The 23,779-nt window shown below is 41.0% G+C and overlaps 1 protein-coding gene across 6 annotated transcripts in view; it reads right to left on the bottom strand.

Annotated features, from left to right (window-relative positions):
* SENP6 (SUMO specific peptidase 6) overlaps nucleotides 1-18,648 on the bottom strand; it is a 109,596-nt gene extending 90,948 nt beyond the window's left edge. For all 6 annotated transcript variants that reach the window (XM_045843098.1, XM_045843102.1, XM_045843099.1 and 3 more), the window contains exon 1: nucleotides 18,052-18,648. In XM_045843098.1, the coding sequence (XP_045699054.1) occupies nucleotides 18,052-18,103 (52 nt within the window). In that variant the 5' untranslated portion in view covers nucleotides 18,104-18,648. The remainder of the gene's footprint in view (nucleotides 1-18,051) is intronic.
* Nucleotides 18,649-23,779: the final 5,131 nt, after the last annotated feature.

Below are 23,779 nucleotides of genomic sequence, written 5' to 3'. Positions count from 1 at the left end.
AACCATGGGCATCTCTCGGGATAAGTGGCACAAGCACCGCAAGACTGGGGCAAGAGGAAGCCCTTCCACAAGAAGCGAAAATATGTGCTGGGGTGCTCTGCTGCCAACACTAAGACTGGCTCCCAACGCATCACACAGTTCATGTGTGAGGAGGCAACAAGAAGTACTGAGCCTTGAGGCGGGACATTGGCAGCTTCTCCTGGGGCTCAGAGTGCTGTACACACAAAACAAGGATTGTTGATGTTGTGTACAATGCATCCAACAACAAACTGGTCTGAACCAAGACCCTAGTAAAGAACTGCATCGTGCTCTTGACAGCACACCATACCAATAGTAATACCAATCCCACTATGCACTGTGCCTGGGCTGCAAGAAGGGGACCAAATTGACTCCTAAAGAGGAAGAGATTTTAAACAAAAAACAACCAAAGAAAATCCAGAAGAAATACGACAAAAGGAAAAAGAATGCCAAAATCAGCAGTCTTCTGAAGGAGCAGTTCCAGCAAGGCAAGCTTCTTGCATGCATCGCTTCAAGACCAGGCCAATGTAGTCGAGCAGATGGCTACATGCTAGAAGGCAAGGAGCTGGAGTTCTATATGAGGAAAATTAAGTCATGGAAAGGCAAATAAATCCTCTCCTCCTCCTTCCTCTCTTTCTTTCATGTTAAAAAAAAAACTAGACTCCTGTAAAAAAGATATTCATTCTGGGGGGGGGGGCGGGGAGTTAATAGCAATATGAAATATATAAAGATATTTATAGTAACAACGTACATAATAGTAAAAAGTTGAATACAACCTAAATTTCCACAAACTAAACAAAATGTAGTATATTCACACTATGAAATAGTAAAGGATAATGAAAATGAAAGCACTAGAATTATTCTTATCAACATTATTTAAACTCTCAAACCATGCTGTACGAATGAAAAGCAAGTTGCAGATATAACTGTATGGCATGATTAATAAAATCATGATTTATAAAATTTTATCTTATAAAAATTAAAAAATATACTAAAATATGAAAAATAATTTATACACACAGTTCAGAGATACATGCATAATGAGTTAAGTACAAAGAAATAAATAGGAATGAAAACTACCAAAGCAAGGATGGTATTTACCCCTGGAGATGAGGTAGGAGAATGCCAAAAGAAAAGGGTTTATCCCAGCTTCAACTGTACTGGTGATATTTTCTTTAGTTGAGGAAATAGAACATGAATTATCGCTGTATTATTCTTTCTATTTCACATAAATGTGAAATATTTCCTAATAATTTTTAAACTGTCATTGATAAGACTTTATAATGATGAAAAATAGGACAACATTTTTTAAAAGGATCACTAAGACAAAAGTTAACTTCTGCAATGTTGACATAGTAAAGCGGTAAAAAAAATGCAGAATTAAATGTAAATGTCAGAAAATTTCAGTAAAGCAATTTTAGATAGCTCTGTAGCGCTACAGACCCACTCTTTCTCAAGAACCTGTCAGGATTCTCCACAGGTAGTCTATTGGAGCCCTGAGCCACAATGTTACAGGTTTGAGTACCCTGATACAGAACCACATAAAGAGGCCTTTAGGCTGTAACTTTCCACACCTTTCAGAGGCCAGATACTTGAACACAGCCATCTTGGAACCTTGAGACCAGCCAAGCTACCACCAAATAACTCCTACCAATGCTATATGAAGCAGGAAAAAAAATCCACCCAGCTGAGCTGATTTTTCTCAAATTACTAATTTACAAAACCTTCATTCTTTGGTACAGAAGACAGACTGTCCACTACTACCTCATGATGAAGTCTGAATATATTATATTCTTGGGAGGAATAAATTAGACTCCTCTGTGAGTCACCAAAACCACAGTATTCCTTGCCTAAGGATCCAGCAATTTATTGAACAGTGTTCTCTGGTTTACATAATTCTTCATTCCAGTGGGTTTCTATGGACCTTCTGGCAGGAAGCCAACATACAGTTAGTTCTATCCAAGGCCAACATCAGGCAGCAGTTTGGTGCTGTTGGTGTTGCTGTATCTTCTATGGAACATAAATATCAAGTGGTGTTACCCCAAAGTAATGTAGTTGGCTCGATCTCTACACAGAACACTCAGTTTCTTAAAACACAGTTATCTCATGCTGATGCACACAAAGTTTCAATGCTAGGAGTTGACACTCAAACTTGTGAAGAAAATGCTGAAGATCCTCAGACTTAATTGCTACTGTGACAAAATTGAATCATTCTTTGATATTTCCTGATAATAGAGAATGGAGACCAAAGTAGACTGAAGAAAAAAGATTAAATGTCAAACATGTGAAACCCATTCCACCCAAAATGTGACCACTGGAGTTACAGAGGCAGAAAAGATAGTGATTTCCATGGAGGCAAAGTCAACCAAGGTCACAATGGGGAAATGGCAGTATCTTCAGCACGTCTCTAAGATTTAGGGTCAGATTTATATATTCAAGGTTGAGGGGGCAGAAAGTTTACGGATTCTTGAATACAGGAAAGATATTCTATAGTCTACAACCAAATCTCAGGGAATTTCTAGATCTTCATGTCCTGAAAAATGGCCTAAACCTTTACAAAAAATGAAAAAAGTGAAATTTATTGTACTAAACATTGAACATCAGCACTGTTTTTCTACCTGCTGTTTCAAAGATTGTAATGCAGTTAAAATGGGAAGAAAAATATATATTCAAAACCAAGCATAAGATGGTATTTGAAATAGCACACAAACATACACATATACACAAACCCAACTCCAAAGACAAGATGAGAATATGGTTTGCTTTTTTTACCACCTGAGTCTGGAGTTTCAGATGGCCTCAAGGTAGTTGTTACCTTGGGATAAGGCAGAATATCTAAATGTTCCAGTTTGCCTAGGACTGTCCCAAATTTTAGCATTGCAAGTCTATATTCTCAGGAGACAAGATGTCCTAATTTTTGGTGACAGGTGAAAAAGATTCTGGAGCACAAAACCCTAAAGCAGCCCCAAAAATAGGGGTTGAAAGCAACACCATTTTTAGTGTCAAATGAATATTGCACAGATTATCTCTATATTCTTACTCACTGTTTTTTGTTAGCTGATGATGGCAACTTGCAACTGACAATGGATTATCCATTGTTGCATCACTCCAAGTAATATGACAAGTATATACAATTTAAGTGGGTGGTAACTGTTACCATTAACAGTCTGACTTTGACTTTGTGGATCAACTTTGTGTTTTGTACTAATAGTGTAGGTATCTTTTACTTTAAAAATTTTTAACTTTTAAAATTTATCTTTTCTCTATTTTTCTTCTCCACTGTGCAACCTGCTTCAGTGCCTGCAGCCTATGAGCACAGGTCTCTTTTCTTTTTTTTAATTACAGTGGTATCTTGGCATTCCCCAGCCTCGGGACTCATCAAACATTGTACTCATCTCATTTTGACAAGAAAAAAATATTTTTTCTTGGCACTTGCTCACCATTTGTCACACTTACTAGAACGTCATGAGTCATGATGCCACCCTAAAAGAGAAAACGCTTCATCAATTGTTGCTTGCTTGCCACTCATCAGAACTAATGATCGACGAGTACCAAGGTATGACTATTTTTTTCTTTTTCAGTTACAGCTGACATTCAATATATTCATTTCAGGTGTACAGCACGGTGGTTAGACATTTATGTTACTTACAAAGCGATGCCCCCAATAAGGTTACTACTCCCCATCACCACACAGTTATTAAAATATTATTGATTATATTCCCTATGCTGTATTTCATATCCCCATGACTATTCTGTAACTGCCAATCTGTACTTAAGCCAAGCCCTTCACCTGTTTCACCCAGTCCCCTAACCCCTTTCCATCTGGCAACCATCAAAATGTTTTCTGGCCCCTACCAGTGTGGTTCAGTTGGTTGGGGATGGTCCTGCAAAGCAAAGGGTCACTGGTTCGGTCAGGGAACATTCCAGGGTTGTGGGTTTGGTCCCTTGTTAGGGAGCATATGAGAGGCAACCAATCAATATTTCTCACATTGATGTTCCTCTCCCTCTTTCTCCCTCCCTTCCCTTCTCTCTAAAAGTAAATAAATATTTTAAAAGTTCTCTGTATCTACAAGTTTGTATGTTCATTTATTTCACTGTTCAGATTTCCTGTAAGTGAAATCATATGGTATTTGTCTTTCTCTGTCTGACTTATTTCATTTAGCATAATACCCTTTAGCAGCTAAAGTCTAGCTCCATCCATGTTGTCACTAATGGTATGATTTCATTCTTTTATGACCAAGTAGTATTCCCTTGTATAAATGTACATAGTTTTTTTATCTACTCATCCAGTGATGGACACTTGGCCTGCTTCCAAATCTTAGCTATTGAAAATAATGCTGCAATAAACAGATGGGTGCATATATTCTTTTGAATTTGTATTTTAGGTTTCGTTGGGTATAGTTTCAGAAGTAGAATTTGCTGGGTCATAAGGCAGTTCCATTTTCAATTTTTTGAATAAACTCCATACTCCTTTCCACAGTGGCTGCACCAGTCTGCATTTCCACCAACAATGCTATAAATTCCCTTTTCTCCACATCCTCACCAACACTTGTTTATTGATTTATTAATGATAGCCATTCTGACAGATGTGAGATAATAATTGTGGTTTTTATTTGCATCTCTTTGATGATTATTGATGTTGAGCATCTTTTCATGTGTCTATTGGCCATCTGTATGCCTCCTATACAGAAATATCTGATACAGTGCTAGTTTAATTTTTTTTAATATTTTATTTATTTATTTATCTTAGAGGTGAAGGGAGGGAGAAAGACAGGGAGAGAAAAATCAATGTGAGTTTGCCTCTCACGTGTCCCTTGTTGGGGACCTGGGCTGCAACCCAGGCATGCGCCCTGACTGGGAATCAAACAGGCAACCCTTTGGTTCACAGTCCGGTGCTCAATCCACTGAGCCACACCAGCCAGGGCAAATTTTTAATGTTTAAATGGTAACCATGTTTTCTAAGAGTTCATGTTATGAAAATGAAAAAGTTTACAATAACAACTCCACCATGATCCAGACATCATTAAATGAAAGAAAAGAAAGAAAAAGTTTCTAACCTTCTCCATCTTTTCTTATTATACTTCCCTGGTTTCAGAAATTCTTGCATTAGTCCCTGATCAAAGATAAGTAAAAAATATTCAGTTTATGTTGTTATTTAAACCTTTGAAACAAGTTATAAATTGCTCTTATTAGTTTCCTAAACTGTCCAGATATTAGAAACTTTTGCATCACACAAGAATTATCATGTAGCCCAGTCCTGGTTTGGGAAACCAACAGGGACAAGGCTGCATACACACAGACGCCAGGCCCACAGATCGGCTTTCCCAGGCAGAACCAGGCCTGCATTCTATCTATGCTGCCTGAGGCTTGCTTTTGCTAAAACTCCCTCACCCTGAGTTAAGGCAGCAAATGTTTAATGCATATCTTTGAAGTAACTTCTAAAGTCTATGCTAAACCTTCCAAGGACAGAGTGTAACCAGTTCAACCACTTTTTCCCTTGCATTTGCAACATCCTTTTCTTTGTCATCTGTAAAAGGTGATCAATCACCTAAACAAACCTGTGCATAATGAATGAGGACCTTCCTTGATGTAATGCTCACAGAAAAGCAATAAAAGCCTATCCAGGCAAAGGTCGGGATGCTCTCTCACTCAGAGTGCCCATACTGTCCTTGTCTCCACAGAACTTCTGCAGTCCGTGTGAATTTGTCGCATCTACAACACCACAGACACCGCTAGTCGGAGTCTGCATCATCTGGCACCCGGAACAGGGCTATGAGGCACAGTTGCAGACAACACTCCAACTTGGTTGGAGTGCACGCATCAGCTCAGGTAAGGGCAGATAACACTGAGTGCTTTTTGGTAAGGTTGTTTGGTGTGTTGGATTTCAGAGAAAAAGGGATTTCTTCCAAAGTTGCCCTCTCTTGAAGCCATTTTGCATCTGCACTCTCTTTAGTAAACAGGAGCCTTGCTCTCTCCCAAGCATTTGCTGCTCTTTGCAGGCACGGGTTGAGCACGTAAAAGCCACTAAGGTGTTCGCCACTAAAAGACACCCACGAAAAGGTAAGTTGGAACATACACCAGATGACCACTAGGTTTCCCACCAGCCGCAAGCGAAAGTCCACGCAATGAGAGGCACACTGTAAAAACGCTCACAAGCCCATCCCTGCAGCACAACCCCCAACTAGGTGTAGGCTTGGGAGAAAAAGCAAAGGCTTTCCCTTTGGTCAGTTTTAAAAACAGCAGCAAGTTACAGGGTTATTTACAAGTATCTCAGCAGATTCTTTCAGGCTGCCTCTTGTAGTACTTTCGATTTTGCCTTTTCCCTCCATCCGCATAAGGAAAAGTAGATAGTGAATGAGTGCTTCGGTTTTGACCAGACTCCAAAGATCACTTTCCAGGAGAAATTAATGTTAGTCACAGGTTTTGTATGAGAGCGTTTGGCATCTGCCAAGCTCTGAAGACAAAAGGCACTTCCTCCCCTCAGCTCATGAAATCAGGTATTCCCATGTGAATCGGAACCTTGCGAGGGTGTCTGGGATCAATTCCTGAGACATGCAGGGGCCTTATAGGGACCTCCAACACTGCCTAATCTAACTTATGGTTCGACCAGGAATGCACTATATAAAGGTTGGTCACCTAGCACTTTGCGCCCCCCTCACAGTCTCAGATGCTTGGGGGAGAACCCAAGACCCATAAGTGGTGTTAGGGTGCCTGGAATATCCAGTACCCCTCCCTTTCTTCCACCAACAGCACACTTTGACCCACTACGTTCTTTTCACTAGCAAGAAGTAGGATTTAAAGGTGCAGACAGAGTGAAAGTGAGACTGGTTTTGTAATTGCCACACTTGCAGCGGGAGGAATTTCAGAAAAGGCTCTTTTATTTGTTAGGAAATTTCATTAAAGGTTTCTATGAATCCTCAACCATGGGGAACAGGCTCTCTAAGAAACAGGAGAAATGTTTAGGCTAATTCAGCAGTTTTTTAAGGCTGTTGGATGTCTCCCAGATAAGGGAGCTTTAGAAATATGGGAAAAAGTAGGACAGAGAAGCCCTCATAATCAGGAAAGCTTACACAAAAAGAGAAGGGAGCTATGGGCACCATCCGGGCCCTTCCCATGGGTTGCCCCAGCTGCGGTGGGCGTCAAGGCCCCGCCTGGTGAGCACAGCTGGGATGGGAGCACATGCACACTCACAGCATGCAGGCCGGGTCACTCTACCAAGGACAGTCAGCAGCAGAAGGGGGTTAGTCCCCGTGCATGTGGGAACCACCATTCTCCACACCCAGTGCGGGGGCACAGTCCCATCCCACCAGGTCCACCCCAGGGCCATGGTTCCATGCAGCGCCTAGCAGCAGAGTTAGAACTGATGCAGACAGCACATCACAAGGGGCATTCCAGCCTGGTCATCCCTGAGGTAAGGGACAGCAGCCCCCATGCTTTGGAAGGCTGCCAGTGTGCTTAGGTTTGAAAAAGGGATTTCTATTCTGTTTACATTTCTATAACTGGATTAGGAAGCATTTCTCAACCCCGAAAAGGTGTGTAGTCTCTTAATGTTTTGGTCTGGATGGGCAAGTTGGATGAATTCGACCTTATGTCCTTCCCACCCCACTTAATATCTGGGGCAGGGACCTCCTTACTCAGTAGGGAAAATTGCCCTGCTCTCCACATTAACCCCAGAGAGTTGCAATCTTGAAAGATTTGGCAAATAGATATTAATCCTAGACCTAGGAACTACCGGGTCTTTAGAACAATATAGTAATTAACTCACTGCTCAAACTCACTGCAGCTTGCAGAAACAGCAGTGGGTCTACTGTGGGTCTACTTTGCAAGTAGACACTTAGTCAGGTGCTCCACAGTCCCCTCCCCTCACTGGGGAATCAGCAAAGAATGGTAGAGCTCGAGGCTTTCAGACACTTAGGCTGTCTACAACAAATCAAGACTAATAATGGCCCAGGATATATTGCACAAACCACTCAGGCTTTCTTAGAAAAATGGGAAATTCCGCATAAAACAGGTATCCCCTATAATCCTACAGGTCAAGCAACTGTTGTAAGAGCTCACCAAACCTTTAAAACATTAATAAACAAACAAAAAAGGGGTACTGAGGAAACACCCCCCAGGAATTTAACCATGCTAGCAATATACATATATACAATTTTTTGAATTGTGATGATAATCTAAATTCACCCATAGGCAAACACTTTGGCAAAACAGTCCTGCAGGCCCTCACTCCTTGGTCTTATACAAAGACCCATTAGGGGAAGGAAGATGAGAAGGCCCAGTTGAACTATTAACTTGGGGAAGAGGGTATACTTGTGTTTCCACTCCAGAAGGACCTTTGGAGCTGCTGGTGAAGAGGGTGAAGCCATAACATAGAAGCCATATCACTTCCCTGGTGGTGACCCACCTCCACTCCATTGGACTTTACCAATCCAAACTTCTCTAAGCTGTGTCACCCCACCTGAAATGAAATCCCAGCCAGTAATCCTGGACAGATATTTGTCATTGCCTGCAGGGTACATTCGCTACCAATCTTAGAGAACAAATTGATCAGCTCCAGCTTAAGCTCCACCAACTGCTCAGTGACATCAAATGCCTTATTGAACAGAAAGTGTTCAGAACCCTCCATGATAATCTTGGTGCTAAACCAAAAAAAGTGATTTGATGGACTTAACCTGAGAGTGTGGATCCTTAGAGCCACCAATTGCTTACTGATTCTAATAATGCTTTGTGTACTTTGATGCATTTGCAAATTATTTTCCTAGGGTCATATAAAAGACCACCAAGTAGCAAGCAGTGTGGATCTCACCACAGTAGCAGTCCTAACTAAAAACAAGGGGGGAGTTATAGGGAACGGGTCCACAATGGTGAATGTAGCTCAGCCCTGGTTTGGGAAACCAACAGGGACAAGGCTGCATACACACAGACGCCAGGCTCACAGATCGGCTTTCCCAGGCAGAACCAGGCCTGCATTCTATCTATGCTGCTCTGAGGCTTGCTTTTGCTGAAACTCCATCACCCTGAGTTAAGGCAGCAAATGTTTAATGCATATCTTTGAAGTAACTTCCTAAAGTCTGTGCTAAAAGTCTGTGCTAAACCTCCCAAGGTCAGAGTGTAACCAGTTCAACCACTTTTTCCCTTGCATTCGCAACATCCTTTTCTTTGTCATCTATAAAAGGTAATCAATCACCTAAAACAAACCTGTGCATAACGAATGAGGACCTTCCTTGATGTAATGCTCCAAGAAAAGCAATAAAAGCCTGTCCAGGCAGGGGTCGGGACACTCTCTACTCAGAGAGTGGCCATGCCATCCCTTTTCCCGAGGACTCCTGCAGTCCGTGTGAATTTGTTTGTCGCATCCACAACACCGCAGACACCACTGGCTGGAGTCCACCTCACCCTCCCTTGAATGTGGGCTGGCTCTGTGACCTTCTAGCCAAGAGAATGTGGCAGAGGTAATACTGCGTAATTTCTTAGGTTGGGCCTTAGATCTGTGGCTTCCACTTTCATCTATTTAGAGTTGTGTTTCATCAATAAATGATAACTCTCACTAGTTCCCTCTTATTTTTCCTTCTCTTGTCCAACCCTCCTCCCAAAGGTAAAGTAGATAAAGTGGAAGAATGCAGAAGCATAGGGATAAAGAAACAAGGAAAGGAGAAAGAAAATACTGAAGGAGGTTAAGGCTGTAAATTAGGTCTCAAGCTCCAGTTCTGATTTCCCCAGTTATTTGTTATGGGTGACATAATTGAACAATCAGCTAATACCTAGAAAAAGAAAGGTAATAAGTGAAAAAAGAACAATAAAAACAAGAAATCAAATAAAAAAGAAGGCAAGAAGAGAAGGAAAGCAAAATAAGGAAGTTCTTTTCTCTACCCAGGAAAATAAATACAGTAATACCAACTAACGCGTAGTTCTTGGAATTATATGCCCAGTATTGTTCTAAAAATTTAATATTATATACATTAACACATTCAATCTTCATAGCAACCTTATGAGGTAACTACAATTAGTATCTTTGTTTTACACATATGAAAACAGAGATTTAATAAATATCATACAACTAGTAAGTAATAGAGCTAGATGTTGAATTCCAGCATTCTGGCTTCTGAGTTCATGTTCTCAATGAAATTTCTGATCCAAATCATTTCCATTCCAATTGAGTTTCTACTCTACTGCTCCATGTGAGTACATGAAATCGAGTGATAAGTAGAATTTACTAATCCAGTTCTAGGATGAAACCAGGAAATACATACACCTTCATAAGGAATAAACAAGGAACCCATGTTGTAGTTTCTAAAAATAGTGCAATCAAAAGGAAAAGGAGCAGGGCAGAATGGAGAACTTTGTCATGTGTTTCCCTGAGCAGGCTGCACATATTTATGGAATGCTGGTCACTTAGGAGAAAGTGTGCTTCAGTCAAGAGGTTATTGTGAAGTATTTACTGTCCCCAGTAAAAGTGACAAACTAACTAGGTTAAACTATATTTATATGCATTTACAACAAGTATGGCTAAGTATGGCTTAGGGGAAATGAGAGACACTCTTTATTTGGAGATATAAGAAATTTTGTTGATATAGAAGAAATACTGCAGTCTTTTTAGCCTACAGGGCAAAGTCCAAAGGGAGAAGGGCTGAGAATAAAAAAAAAAACACAGGGGTGGGGGTGGGTGTGTATATATGTGTGGGTGGGTATGTACAAAAGGAAAGGCAGGAAAAAGTGGAAGAAAATATTGGTGTGGCAATTATTTGGTAAAAGAAAAAAGGCAAAAGGAAAGAAGCTAGATATGAACAATTGCAGCATAAAAAAAAAGAAAAGAAAAGAAACAATGTGCAAGGAAGTAAATTTGTTAGAGTTTCCACAGAGGAAACAAGAGGCAAAATATCAAAAGAAAGGTTACAAAAACAAGCTAACTAACATCACTTCTGCCCTATACTGCAATAGTTTCCTAACTGGTCTCACTGATAATCTTCTGTTCCTCTCTAAAGCTCTGTCTATGTTGAAGCCAGTGATCTTTTTTGAAACAAATCTGATAATAGTACCTACAGTCTCATCATGTACCACTCTTCTTGCTAGCACCACACTGTCCTCCTTTCAGTTCCCTAAACATGCCATGCTCACTTTATTCCCTCTGCCTGGAACGCACCATCTCCCCACCCTTTCTTCTTTTACTCACCCTTCAAACTCTTCTGATTAGATCAAATTCTCATTATTGTGAATAATCCCCTTTGACTGAATTTGACAGTTATAATTTTACATTTATGAGTGTGATTATTTGATCACTGACTTTCCCCACTGGACTAAAACTCAAGAAACCATTTACCCCTGGTCATCACTGTGCCTTTCAGCACTGTAACTACATAACATTACAGTTGCTCAATACCTGTTCAATGGGTGAACAAAATGAAACCCGCCAAACTATCACAAGTAAAAAGGGGGTATAAGACAATGTTAAACGAATAGAAGAGAAAGAAGCCAAAGAAAACAAAAAAAATTTAATACAAATTGTGGCCTAATTAAATTCACACAATTTTAGTGTAATATTATACAAACAAAATAAAGTACAACGGTAGCCTGTAAGCCTCCTTTTCCCTGATAAAGCCAGAAAAGGAATTGATTGGTAAGAGCATATACTTAGTGGTTATAAGAGGGTAAAACAGTCCTGGCTGGTGTGGCTCCGTGGATTGAGTGCCAGCCTGCAAACCAAAGAGTCACCAGTTCGATTCCCAGTCAGGGCACATGCCTCGGTTCCAGGCCAGGTCCCAGTTGGGGGTGTGCAAGAGGCAACCATACATTGATTTTTCTCTCCCTCTCTTTCTCCTTCCCTTCACGTCTCTCTAAAAATAAGTAATTAAAATCTTAAAAAAAAAAAAAAAAAGCATGTACTTCTAGCCAAAATGGAGGCGTAGGTAGATACATTGTGCCTCCTCGCACAACCAAAATAAGGACAACAATTTAGAAACAAAAAACAACCAGTACTGACAGAAAATTGGACTGTATGGAAATCTGACAACCAAGGAGTTAAAGTAGACACACTCATCCAGACCAGTAGGAGGGGTGGAGTCGGGCAGCCAGGCAGAGAGGGGTCACGGCAAAAAAAAGTGCAGGCAGTGGGCAGGCCCAGTGAGGTGGCAGATCGTGGAGGGGTGTGGCGCACAAGGTGGCTGGCAGACTGGGCGATCGCACATTTGTGTGCAAATAAACCAGCCAAAACTGGGGAGCGAGACAGACCACACAACCCAGGGTCCCAGCGCTGGGAAATAAAGCCGCAAAACATCAATTGAAAACACCTGAGGGGGTTGCGGTGCCAGGAGAAACTCCCAGCCTCACAGGAGAGTTCACTGGAGAGACCCACAGGGTCCTAGAATGTTCACAAGCCAACCCACATGGGAATCAGCACCAGAGAAGCCCAACTTGCTTGGGGGAAGCAGGGGAAGTGACTGAAATCCAGCAGAAAGTGGAGCAAGTGCCATTGTTCCCTCTCAAACCCCTGCCTCACAAACAGTGTCACAACCTAGTGACTGGGTTGCCCGCCCAGGTAAACACCTAAGGCTCTGCCCCCCACTACATGAAAGATGTGTCAAGACAAAAAGGCCCAAACGAAAGAACAGATCAAAGTCCCAGAAAAAATACAACTAAGCGACGAAGAGATAGCCAACCTATCAGATGCACAGTTCAAAGCACTGGTGATCAGGATGCTCACAGCACTGGTTAAATTTGGTCATAAATTAGATGAGAAAAATGAAGGCTACGCTAAGTGAAATAAAGGAAAATGTACAGGGAACCAATACTGATGGGAAGGAAACTGGGACTCAAATCAATGGAGTTGACCAGAAGGAAGAAAGAAACAACCAAACAGAAAAGAATGAAGAAACAAGAATTCAAAAAAATGAAAAGAGGCTTAGGAACCTCCAGGACATCTTTAAACGTTCAAATATCCGAATTATAGGGGTACCAAAAGGAGAAGAGGAAGAGCAACAAGTGGAAAAGTTATTTGAACAAATAATAAAGGAGAACTTCCCCAATCAGGCAAAGGAAATAGATTTCCAGGAAGTCCAGGAAGCTCAGAGAGTCCCAAAGAAGTTGGACTCAAGAAGAAACACACCAAGGAACATCATAATTACATTAGCCAAGATTAAATTAAGGAGAAAATCCTAGAAGCAGCAAGAGAAAAGGAAGCAGTCACCTACAAAGGAGTTCCCATCAGACTGTCAGCTGATTTCTCAAGAGAGACCTTACAGGCAAGAAGGGGCTGGAAAGAAGAATTCAAAGTCATGAAAAGTAAGGACCTACATCCAAGATTGCTCTATCCAGCAAAGCTTTCATTTAGAATGGAAGGGCAGATAAAGTGCTTCTCAGATAAGGCCAAGTTAAAGGAGTTCATCATCACCAAGCCCTTATTATATGAAACGTCAAAAGGACTTATCTAGGAAAAAGAAGATAAAAACCATGTACAGTAAAATGGCAGCAAATTCACAATTATTAACAACTACACCTAAAACAAAAACAAAAACAAACTAACCAAACAACTAGAACAGGAACAGAACCACAGAAATGGAGATCACATGGAAGGTTATCAGCAGGGAAGGGGGGGCAAAGGTACAGAGAATAAGTAGCATAGATGGTAAGTAGCATAGTGGAAAATAGACAGGGGAAGGGTAAGAATAGTATGGGAAATGTAGAAACTAAAGAACTTATGACACATGGACATGAACTAAAGGGGGTAATGCGGATGGAGGTGGGTGTGCAGGGTAGAGGGGAGTGAAGGGGGGGAAATGGGACAATTGTAACAGCATAATCAACAAAATATATATTTTTAAAAAGCATGTAAAACATAATTTAAAACAAAGGCACCTCAAATTCAATTTGACCAAAGCAGAACTATTTAACTTACTTCTCGCTGCTCTACTGCCTACTCCATCTCAGAAATTGAAATTACCTTCCAACATCTCAAAGACCCTGGGAGTCATCTTTGAGTCCTCCTTTACTCTGATCCTCAATTTTACAATTCATTACAATCCTATTAGCTCTACATGCAAATATATCTTGAATCTATCCACTCCTTTTCCTCAATCTCCAATGCTACTCCTATCCCAACACTGTATTTTTAACTACTATAATATTCTAACTCACGTTCCCACTTTTACTCTTACTCTTCTCTAGTTCACACACTGAGCAGTGATTTTATTAAAGATAAATTAAAGTGATTAAAGATACCCCTTTGCCCCAAACTCTTCAATGACTTCCCCACTTTTCAAAATGAAGTAAAAACTCATGACTTGTGTGTTAAATCTGCTGCTTTTCTTTAATATCACCCTCTCCTTTGCTTGCTATATTTCACCTATAATGACCTTTTTAACAAATGGAATCATATATTATCATCTCAGAACTTCACATGCATCATCCTCTCTGAAGTGTCCCATAGTTAAGGTGTTACCTTAACTCAGGTGTCACCTCCTCAGAAGGCCTTTCCAGACTTTAAACCCATGTAAAATGGCTTTCTCGTTCTTTCACTGTTCTGCGTGTATATTTCTGCCACAGCTTTAATCATATAACTGCCATCTTTTTTATTTAACAAATATGTTCCAGATGCAAGAAATATGATGGTGAAAAAATGAAGTTCATTGCCTTCACGCAGCTTATTTTTTGTAGGACTGAAAAACATGAAAATATAAATTCATGTGATAAATGCTATATGAAAAATAAAACACTAAAAGGGAATACCATGTGTTTATATGTGTTGTGGCAGTGTGACACTTTAAATAGGTTGTCAGGTCTGAGCAGACCTGAATAAAGAAGAAAACGATGTGAAAACTTAGGGTGAGATTATTCTAAATGGACTGATTTTTAGCTATTTATTAAGAGTCCTTCCCACTAAAATAAATATAATTTCTCTGAAGGCAAGGGCCTTAACTATCTTGTGTACTGCTATAGTCACTTTGGTACAGTGTCTAAGTAGGCTGCTATAAATATTTCATGAGTGAATGAAAACCTGTATCAGTTCTTCAAGAAGTCTACTGGACCTTAAGGAAAGTATACTATACAGATATTTGGTCTATGAAGAAATATTTTGAACATGTTTAAACATAGTAATACAAAATGCATGGCAAGTTACAATGGAGCATTTTCTCACTACATGTAAAGAACCCAAGAATTAAACATAAAAATATAAAATTAGCAATTATGGCATTTATTTTTTAAAATTCAGTAAAATATGTAAAAATCATATGTGAAAACCATTCTCTCATAAAATGAGATCCTAGCATTCCCTTATGCTCATATTCTAAACTGTTGGGAACTGCCCTGCCTGGTTTCAGAAGCTGTAACCCCCCTATGGCTAAGGCTGAGTAAAGAGACCTTGGGACCATAAGCCACTAAAGAGACAAAGCTTATCTTCCTGGCAGGGGCACTGCCTTTGCCCCCTTTACTTCACCCTACTTGGCCCCAGGTGGATGACTAGTTAGCCAATGACAGGTAAGATTCCTCAAGGGATGGATGGCCTAAGACAGGCATGGTCACAAAGGAGCCCTCAGGGAAGGACTGGGGGGGGGGGCTATAGAAAAAGGGGGTGATGGACCCTCACCCCTTGGCTTTGACATAGCCTGAGCCCTCATTCTGTCTGTAAGAAGTCTCCTAATCTCTTGGCTGCCTGCATCCCCAACCTGACTTAGGACAGTGGAGTCCTGGGCAGGAACAGGCAGTTCCCTGGGGTTATCAGGCCTAAGAAAGAATATATAAAACTCTATGAAACCTGCTTTGCTAAGAATGTCCTCAGTCTTCTGATAAGGGTCCAAGCATGAAATGAGTTTGTTCCCCAAAGGTTTATAGCCCATTAGCTATCTGACTCTGACTCAGAATAAGCCCTTATAGTTCTTTGTATGTTGTCTGTTGCTGTGTCCTTACTGCCTGACAATGACTGATGAGCTTTACCTGTATTCCTGTGCAAATGGAACCCAATAGAGCCCATGGTGGAAAAGGCTCCTGGCCCTTCTCCTTTGAGAGATCAGCCACCATTCCTCCCCAAGCAGATCATGTCTTGGTAGACTTATTCTCATCTGTGGCAGACGGGGGGCTCTGCAGACAATGAGCCCCCACGCTAAACAAGTTACCATTTGCTTTCTTTATGAGAATGCTTAAGGAGACATAAAGAAACTCAAACTCATCACACCTGGACATTCACAGATGCTTAAGTTAGAATAAAGTAACAGCTTGAAATTTGCATCAGTCCTGTGTCTGTTAGCTTTATTTGTGCTCTTTCTAGCCTATGTTCATCTAGTCAAAACTTAAACTGAATCAGAAGTATACAGAGAGGCCCCAGTCTGGTAGTTCAGTTGGTTAGAACATTTCCCAGATACACCAAGGTTGTGGGGTACAAGTCCAGGTCAAGACACAGACAAGAACCAACCAATGAATGCATAAGTGAGTGAAATAATAAACTGCTCTCTTTTCCTATCAAAATTCTTTTCTTAAAAAGCATATGGAAGCCCAAAACTTACCACAATACAAAAGCACAATCATCAGCTTATGGAATATAATAAGTATCAGTAAGCCATCTTTTGAGGTTTCAATACCAAAACAAAATATGACGCACATAGCACCACCTGTAACATAAGCTATACCCCTCTCAGCCTCTAATAGGCACCCATTCTGCCCAGACTAGAACAGACGTAAAACAGAGATAATGTTAAATGTTCCCAGAAAAAACTTACAAGCTTTCCATATCTTCTTACTAGGAATCTCATAAAATTCACATCACTTTCAGGCAAAGGCTGGCTTGCATAGCAAAGTATGATTCCTTTTGCTTTGATACATACTCATGGAAGAAGAATTAAGTAAATTAAGATTTCTTTTCCCCTCCCACATCCACTAGTCCCTATTCTTTCATTAGACTGTTAAGTAACTACAGTGTTTCAGGCACTATTCCGGGTCTTGTTAATAAAGCCGCAAACAATGCATGACCCATCATCCCTCAACACCCTCTTAAAGTTAACCACTCTTAATTAATTTAGCAGTGTTTCTATTCGTTATTTTTTTAAAAGTATCACTTATACTGCATATGAAAATCATCTTGTCAATTACTCAACTTTTTAACAATTACTGCACAAGCAGATACACTCATCTTCCTAAGCGTTTTGTGTGTGTACACACACAATTACCGGTGTGAAATTGAACCCATAGTCAAACTAAGCAAAGTGAACATTAAAGTTCTTTGTCCTCAACTACAATGAATTTAGCTGTATTTTGGGGGTCCTTATATACTTACTATATGGGCAAAGAGTCAATATTGTTACCCATTACCACCATTCCCAACAATAATCAAGATAGAGTTTTTCTTAAGACTAGCTATGTTTAACTGGCCCTCACAAGTGAACAAAAATGCAACCATCCAAACTTTATCTATTAGCTTTGGTGACTGTCCCAAAATTTAGTTTGTTAATCACATTCTCTTTTTTCTGATAAATTATTTTATAAAATATGCTTAGCAAAAACACATTTTGTAAGAATATCAGACAAGGCCAGGCCTAATGTGAACGATGCCTGCAAAAGGAAGCCTGCAGCTTTGCGAAAGAGGACCGGGGGTATACAACTGACTCAGTAGAAGTACCTCTCCCTTCCTGCTTGGACTGGCCCCCAATTTCACCCAACTGTAGCAATTTGAAACTCCCCATGAACACCCAACAAGATCCGAAGGCAATTGCTCTCATCCTTAGGCCACCACCAAAAAAACCCCCCAAAATGTCAGATTTACGCATGCACTCCCACAGGACGCCCACCCAACCGGTTCACAGCCCGATCTAGGCCTTCCCCCTCGCCAGCCGGGTCTGGACCACGACCCTTGCACCCACGGACTCGAACCCAGCGCTCTCACTGCACGTTCCCTCCCAGCCACAGCCCGGGCAGCCCCCGCCCCCCTGTACCTCCACCGCCCCCCCCCGAACCTACTCAGTGCTAATAACCGAATATCCGGGTATCGGGAGGGGGGGGACACATTTTCCTGTATTTCCCTACGCACCCCAGCAAGGGCAGATATAGAAGTACCTTCCAGAAAAGTAATTTCCCCTGTGCTGCCGCCGCTCTTGCCAGCCGCCATCTTCCTCCTCCCACGCCGCCTCCTCCTTAATCCATGGCCCACACAGCCGCCACGCTCGCCGGGAAGAGGGGCCGGGCCGCAGAAGAATAACCGCCTCAGGGTTGCGGGCCTAGGACTCAGCCGACAGGCGGGCGGCGCTCCCAGTCCAGACAGGCCTACACAAAGAAGGCCAGACGCTCCAGGCCTGTCGACACCCGGATTCTCCTCAGGCCCCACCGGGGCAATGAGAGCGGCGGCGGCGGCGGCGGCGCTTTCCAGGCCCAGTTCCTCTCGGCCCACGACTCCCCATCCACCGCCCACCCAGGCCGCCTGAGAAACTTCCCCAGCCACAGGCCCCCAGGAAGAGAGGTTAAAGGCAGGCGCACAAACACGCCTCCCTTTCGCCCCTGGCCGTAAAAATGGCCGCACCCGCCGCGCTGGGGCTTCTACTGTCAGGCTTCCTCAGGCCCCGCGCTCCTTCTGCAGTCGCCGGCGCTAGGGCTGTCCGCCCACCCCGCCCAGGGGCGAATGCATCAGCGGTGGCCTTTGCGATTGTCCATGTGGACAGGGGTGGGTCTCTGCCACCGCCTCGCGTCCGTCGCCACAGCAGCTCCAGCCGCCGCTGCCCTGCCGCCGCTCCTCCCCCACGGTGCTGCCGGCTCCCGCCCCCGCCCCGACGCCGCAGTCCCCGGCCCGCTTTCCCCCCAAGAACCCGGGCAAGGCTCGCGCGAGGAGCTGGCTGCGGCTGCCCGATCACCGACTGGTGTAGTCCTGCGCCCCGGCTCTCGGTAGGGCAGGCCCTCCGCGGGGCCGGCTCGGCCTAGGCAAGTTTCGCCCCAAGTGCCCACCGCCGAGGGCCGGTGGCAGACCCAGTGCGGGAGCGCTTCCTTCCCGTCCAGGCCAGTGATGAAACGGGGGTTCTGTGGCACCAAAATTACCTTCAATATAATGTTAAAAGTTCACTTGTCTGAGGAGGCCTGAGAACTTAAACCATAACAAAACTAAAGAGGAAAAGTAGAGTGAGGCAGTGCAGTCAGCAATTTCGAAATGATTTGCGGTCTTCATTCATTTTTAAAGACGTTTTCAAAAAATTTATCAAGGAAGATTCTATGTGTGCTTCACGTGACAGTGTAAAAAAACTGGCCTATCATTTATGTCCTAGAGACTCAAAAACTACTTCACAGGTCAGGCCTCTAATTAATTGCAAGTGACTATATCACGATCATTTTTCTTTTCTTACATTGTTTATCATTATAAAAATAGGACATGTTCAATAATGAAAATTTGAAAAACACAGAAAAGTTAAAAGAAGTAATGCATAGTCCCACCCCCGAAACTGAACTCCTTTAGTGTGTAGTCTTCTAATTGAATATTTCCCTTAAATTTCTCACTATTCATCTTTTTAAAAAGAAATTATGCTATATATCAGTGAGAATTAAAATGAAGAAAAAATGTGATTAAGTGCTGTCTTTGGGGGAATGAACTGTTCTAACTAGTTGAATTGTCCTGTTAACCAAGGTATAAGCAGAAAATCTTTTTATTTAAAACTTCTTTTAAAATCTTGTCCTAAAAGGAAATAATAATCTTTCTTAAGTATAATTTATTGTAATTTGTTAATTTGTGTTGCTTGAGGATATTGGATGATCCGTTTGTATGACTGGCATTGGCTCTATGACATAGTCTGCGCCAATGACTGTGTGATACTGAAGTGTGTAGGTAATAAGCAGAGGTGGTGACTGGACTCATTTGTAAAGACTTCAAAATTTAGTTTCAAAAAATAATCACTGATTTTAAAATACGTATATGCTGGCTTTGAAAATGGAAGAAGATGCCAGGAGTCAAGGAATGTGGAAAAGGCAAGGAAACTGCTTCTTTCCTAGAGCTTTCAAAAAGCAAAGATGACACCTTGAATTAGCCCAGGAGACAGATGTTGGACTTCTGACCTTTCAGAACTGTAACATAATAAGTTTTTGTTAAGTTGCTAAGTTAGTAATTTGTTACAGTAACCACAGAAAATTTGAACACATGGACTGGGAAACAAGGTGAAATTATATAAAAGATGTCTTTTAAGCAAGTAAATTAGTGTCTTTCAAAGTCATTGTTTTATTTTTGTGTTACTAATTTCACCTAATCTCTGTGGAACTCCATAATTCCAATTTTCAAAGAGAAGTATGGATTAAACCAATGGTCCTCAACCTTTAGCATGCAAATAAATCACCTGTAATGGCTTGTTAAAACATTTAACATTGCAATCCTGAGACAGTCTGAAACTGAAATCAGTTTAGGTATTAAATTTCAGTGGGGCTTACCACAACTGACCATTTTGGGTCACTCAGAATTCATTTCACCTGACACAAAGGCACATAGCCCTTGATAAAGTATCTGCCAGACATAACTTACAGAATCTGCTATTGTCTTCTGCAATTTGCATTTAGTCATGGTCTACCTATAGGCTGCTTCTAAGTGTAATGTTTAAAAGAACATTATTGATAACTATGTTTTCAAAAAAAGTATGTTAAAACTGGGTTACTGTTTTATTAACAACTCTTAAGCTCTGTCAGAATAAAGTGAATATGTTTACTCAAGCAGTTTTATATATAATTTATTTTTTAAATTTTTATTTATTGATTTTACAGAGAGAGAGGAAAGGAGAGAGAAATATTGATTTGTTGTTCCACTTAGTTATGCATTCAGTGATTGCTTTTTGAAATGCCCTTGCCAGGGATCAAACCCTCAACCTTGATGCATCAGGATGATGTTCTAACCAACTGAGTCATGGGACAGGGCCTATACAGTATTTTAAATCTGGCTAAAATAAAGGAAACAACTATGATATAAAGGAAAAATTTGTAGCCATATAGAGAGAGAAAGTTTATTATTATATATCTGTTACCATTTCAGGCCTTACTTCTGACCTCAAAACAGGTCAAATTGTTTCACTATTGTAGTCTTCAAAGACAAGCCTTAGGTTCACCCCTGGATTGCTGATCCTTTTTAGGGTATTTTTCCTAGGTTTCTACCACAAAGTTACTTGGGGCAAAGACCTTTTCTGGACCCCTCAGAAGGTTGTATTGGACGGTTTCTGAGGAGTGTGGGTTCTAGAATTCTGCAATTTTGAATTTTCCTTGAGAAAGGTTATTTTAAATATGTTATGTTCATTTGTTTATTCATTCAGTAAACAAGTATTAACCTACTGGAGCAAGACTCTAGACAAAAAGTGCATTGCTGATGGAGGGTAAAACATGTTCAAAGGCTCTAACATAGAAAAAAGATGAAGCATTTGAGGAACTGAAAGAAATACAAAGTGGTTGGAGCTTAATTGGGGTGAAAATGCTGCAAGATGAGGATAGTGAAGTAGGTAGGGAGGGCCCTGATACACCAAGTTTACTGTTTTGATCCCTGTCAGGGCATACAAGATGCAATCAAGCAATGCATAAATAAGTGGAGCAACAAACCTAACTTTCTCACAATCAATCAATCTCTCTCTCTCTCTTTCTCCCTCCCTCCCCTCCCTCCTTCCCCCATCCCTTCCTCTCTCTAGAGAAAATCAAAAAATAAAACAAATTTAAATAAATATATAGTTTTTCTTAGAAGTGACAGTGGCTAAGGCTAGGTTGGGGTCATTGGAAATGAAAAAAATGAATAGATTCAAGATGTATTCAGAAAGTTTTCATTTAAAAAGAGAATCAAGAGCAATTCCTAGTTTTCTGGTTAGTGAAATAGTGTTGAAACTATTCATTGAACAAAGAGTCTCAGGAGAGAAGTAGTTTGGGGAAGCATCTCATGCTCATCCTATTCCTTGTCTCAGTCCTGTTTTCCATTGAATTCTGCTTGCATGGGATGATTGTGTAGCCTTAAAATCGTTAGTTTTTTGGTCATCACCAGTGATCATCCTTTCTCACAGGACCCAGACTGCACGGAAAACTGAGAATTCTTAATATGGGGCCTTCTGAATACATGTTTCTGGTACAATTTAAATAGGCTACAGCTATGCTGGTATGTTGCCTGCTCTCAAATGTATAGTATGGTCTAAACATCCTAAAAATTATAAAGAGTAGAATTAGCACCTTCTTTTGCAAAAAAAAAAGACTAATTCTAGTGGACTGAGAACAGTGGAGATCATGAAGGTACTGGGGTATGGAACTCAGAATACGTGAGGGGACTGAGTTAAAAAAGGATGGAGTCTCCCCTATTTTAACAGTAAGAAATAACAAATAGAATGAGTGAGAACAGATGCAGGTAGTTTTGATAAACAAAGGGAATATTTTTCTTGTGTGCTGTATTTCTCTTTGAAGTAGGAAACAAGGAATTCTACTGAAAGTGATAGTAAAAGGGTTGGAGAAGTTCGAAACAGTTGTGGTAGACAGCTGGAGAGCATGTTGATTTGATAAGCTGGTAGAGAGGCTGGTAATACAAAAGTTCCCTGAGAGGAGGTAGTCATGAGGTTATAGTGGAACCAGACTTCTCTCTTGGGTGACTTTCTTCAGGGATGCTCACCCTCCTATGACCCAACAGGGAAGGTGGGTAACAGGGTTTACTCAGGATGAAGGTTTTAGGGGAGGGGAGCAGGAACAGGGCAGAAAAGCAAGGTAGTGGAGCATATAATTAAGAAAGAATAAATGAAGTAATGTATCATGGAATCTAAACTAGATGGGGAGAGAAATAAAGATAGAGAGAAAATAGAGGAGTCAAGGTTTAGGAATTACAATGAGACTGAAAATAGTCATAGTGGCTATGGTTGGAGATGAGATGTTTGAATTACTGAGTCTGAAGGAGAAGTAAGTCCAGGGTTCAACCTTGGGAACAGAGTAAGGGAAAAGACAGTAGAATTTGGGTTGTCAGTCCCTTGCTTTGTTTGTTGTTTTTTTTTCCCCCCAAAAAATTTTCTTTAATAAAGTAACTAGAAAGGTAAAGTAGCTTATTGTATCCACTGTAATTACCCATTCATCTGAACTTCAATAGTTAACTTTTCTCCATTATATTTACTTTTTATCCCAGAATTGTGTCTAATGTGACAACTAAAAGATAGATGATATCTGAATGCAATTTGATAAATTTAAACAGTAAAGACATGCTAGACTTTTAATAAAATTAAACATGTATCTCAGAGAACTGATTTTGTAATTAGTCATATTTCTAAAAATCAAGGACATTTTCAGTAACATCCCTGAGCTTCAAAATGTATGTATAAAGAAGGGCTACTGAATATTTGTAAATCTACTAAATATATATTTGATATACAAAGTTTTTCTGGAAAAAGTCATCCAACCATTAATATAACAAGAATGGTTTGTGCAACATTGATGTAACTTGGCAACCAAGGAGAGTAGACTGGAATGTGCACATGTGAACAATGATGACTTCACTGTACTAGTCAGTGGGGGTGGTAGCCACTGTTGAGTAAGCATGTGCACTGCATGGCCATTGCATTCAAAATGACTAAGCAAGTAGAGCAATGAAGCTGTATCAAATTTTTGCATTAAGCTTGAACATTCCTCTGCAGATGATTCAGAAGGCTGTAGCTATGGACAGCTGGCGATTGGCAGCTTCATCACAACAATACACTCACTCATATATCATATCTCATACAGTTTTTTGGTGAAACATCCAACCACCCAGGTGACTTACCCCACTTACAGCCCAGATTTGGCACCCCACAACTTCTGGCTTTTCTCAAAACTAAACTCACCCTGAAAG

Source organism: Phyllostomus hastatus, unplaced genomic scaffold (genome assembly GCF_019186645.2).
Source record: "Phyllostomus hastatus isolate PE091 unplaced genomic scaffold, TTU_PhHast_1.1 phas_contig_40, whole genome shotgun sequence".
In the NCBI taxonomy this organism is placed as follows: domain Eukaryota; kingdom Metazoa; phylum Chordata; class Mammalia; order Chiroptera; family Phyllostomidae; genus Phyllostomus; species Phyllostomus hastatus.
The sequence above is the reverse complement of the archived record's forward strand: the minus strand, read 5'-3'. Positions and strand labels throughout refer to the sequence as shown.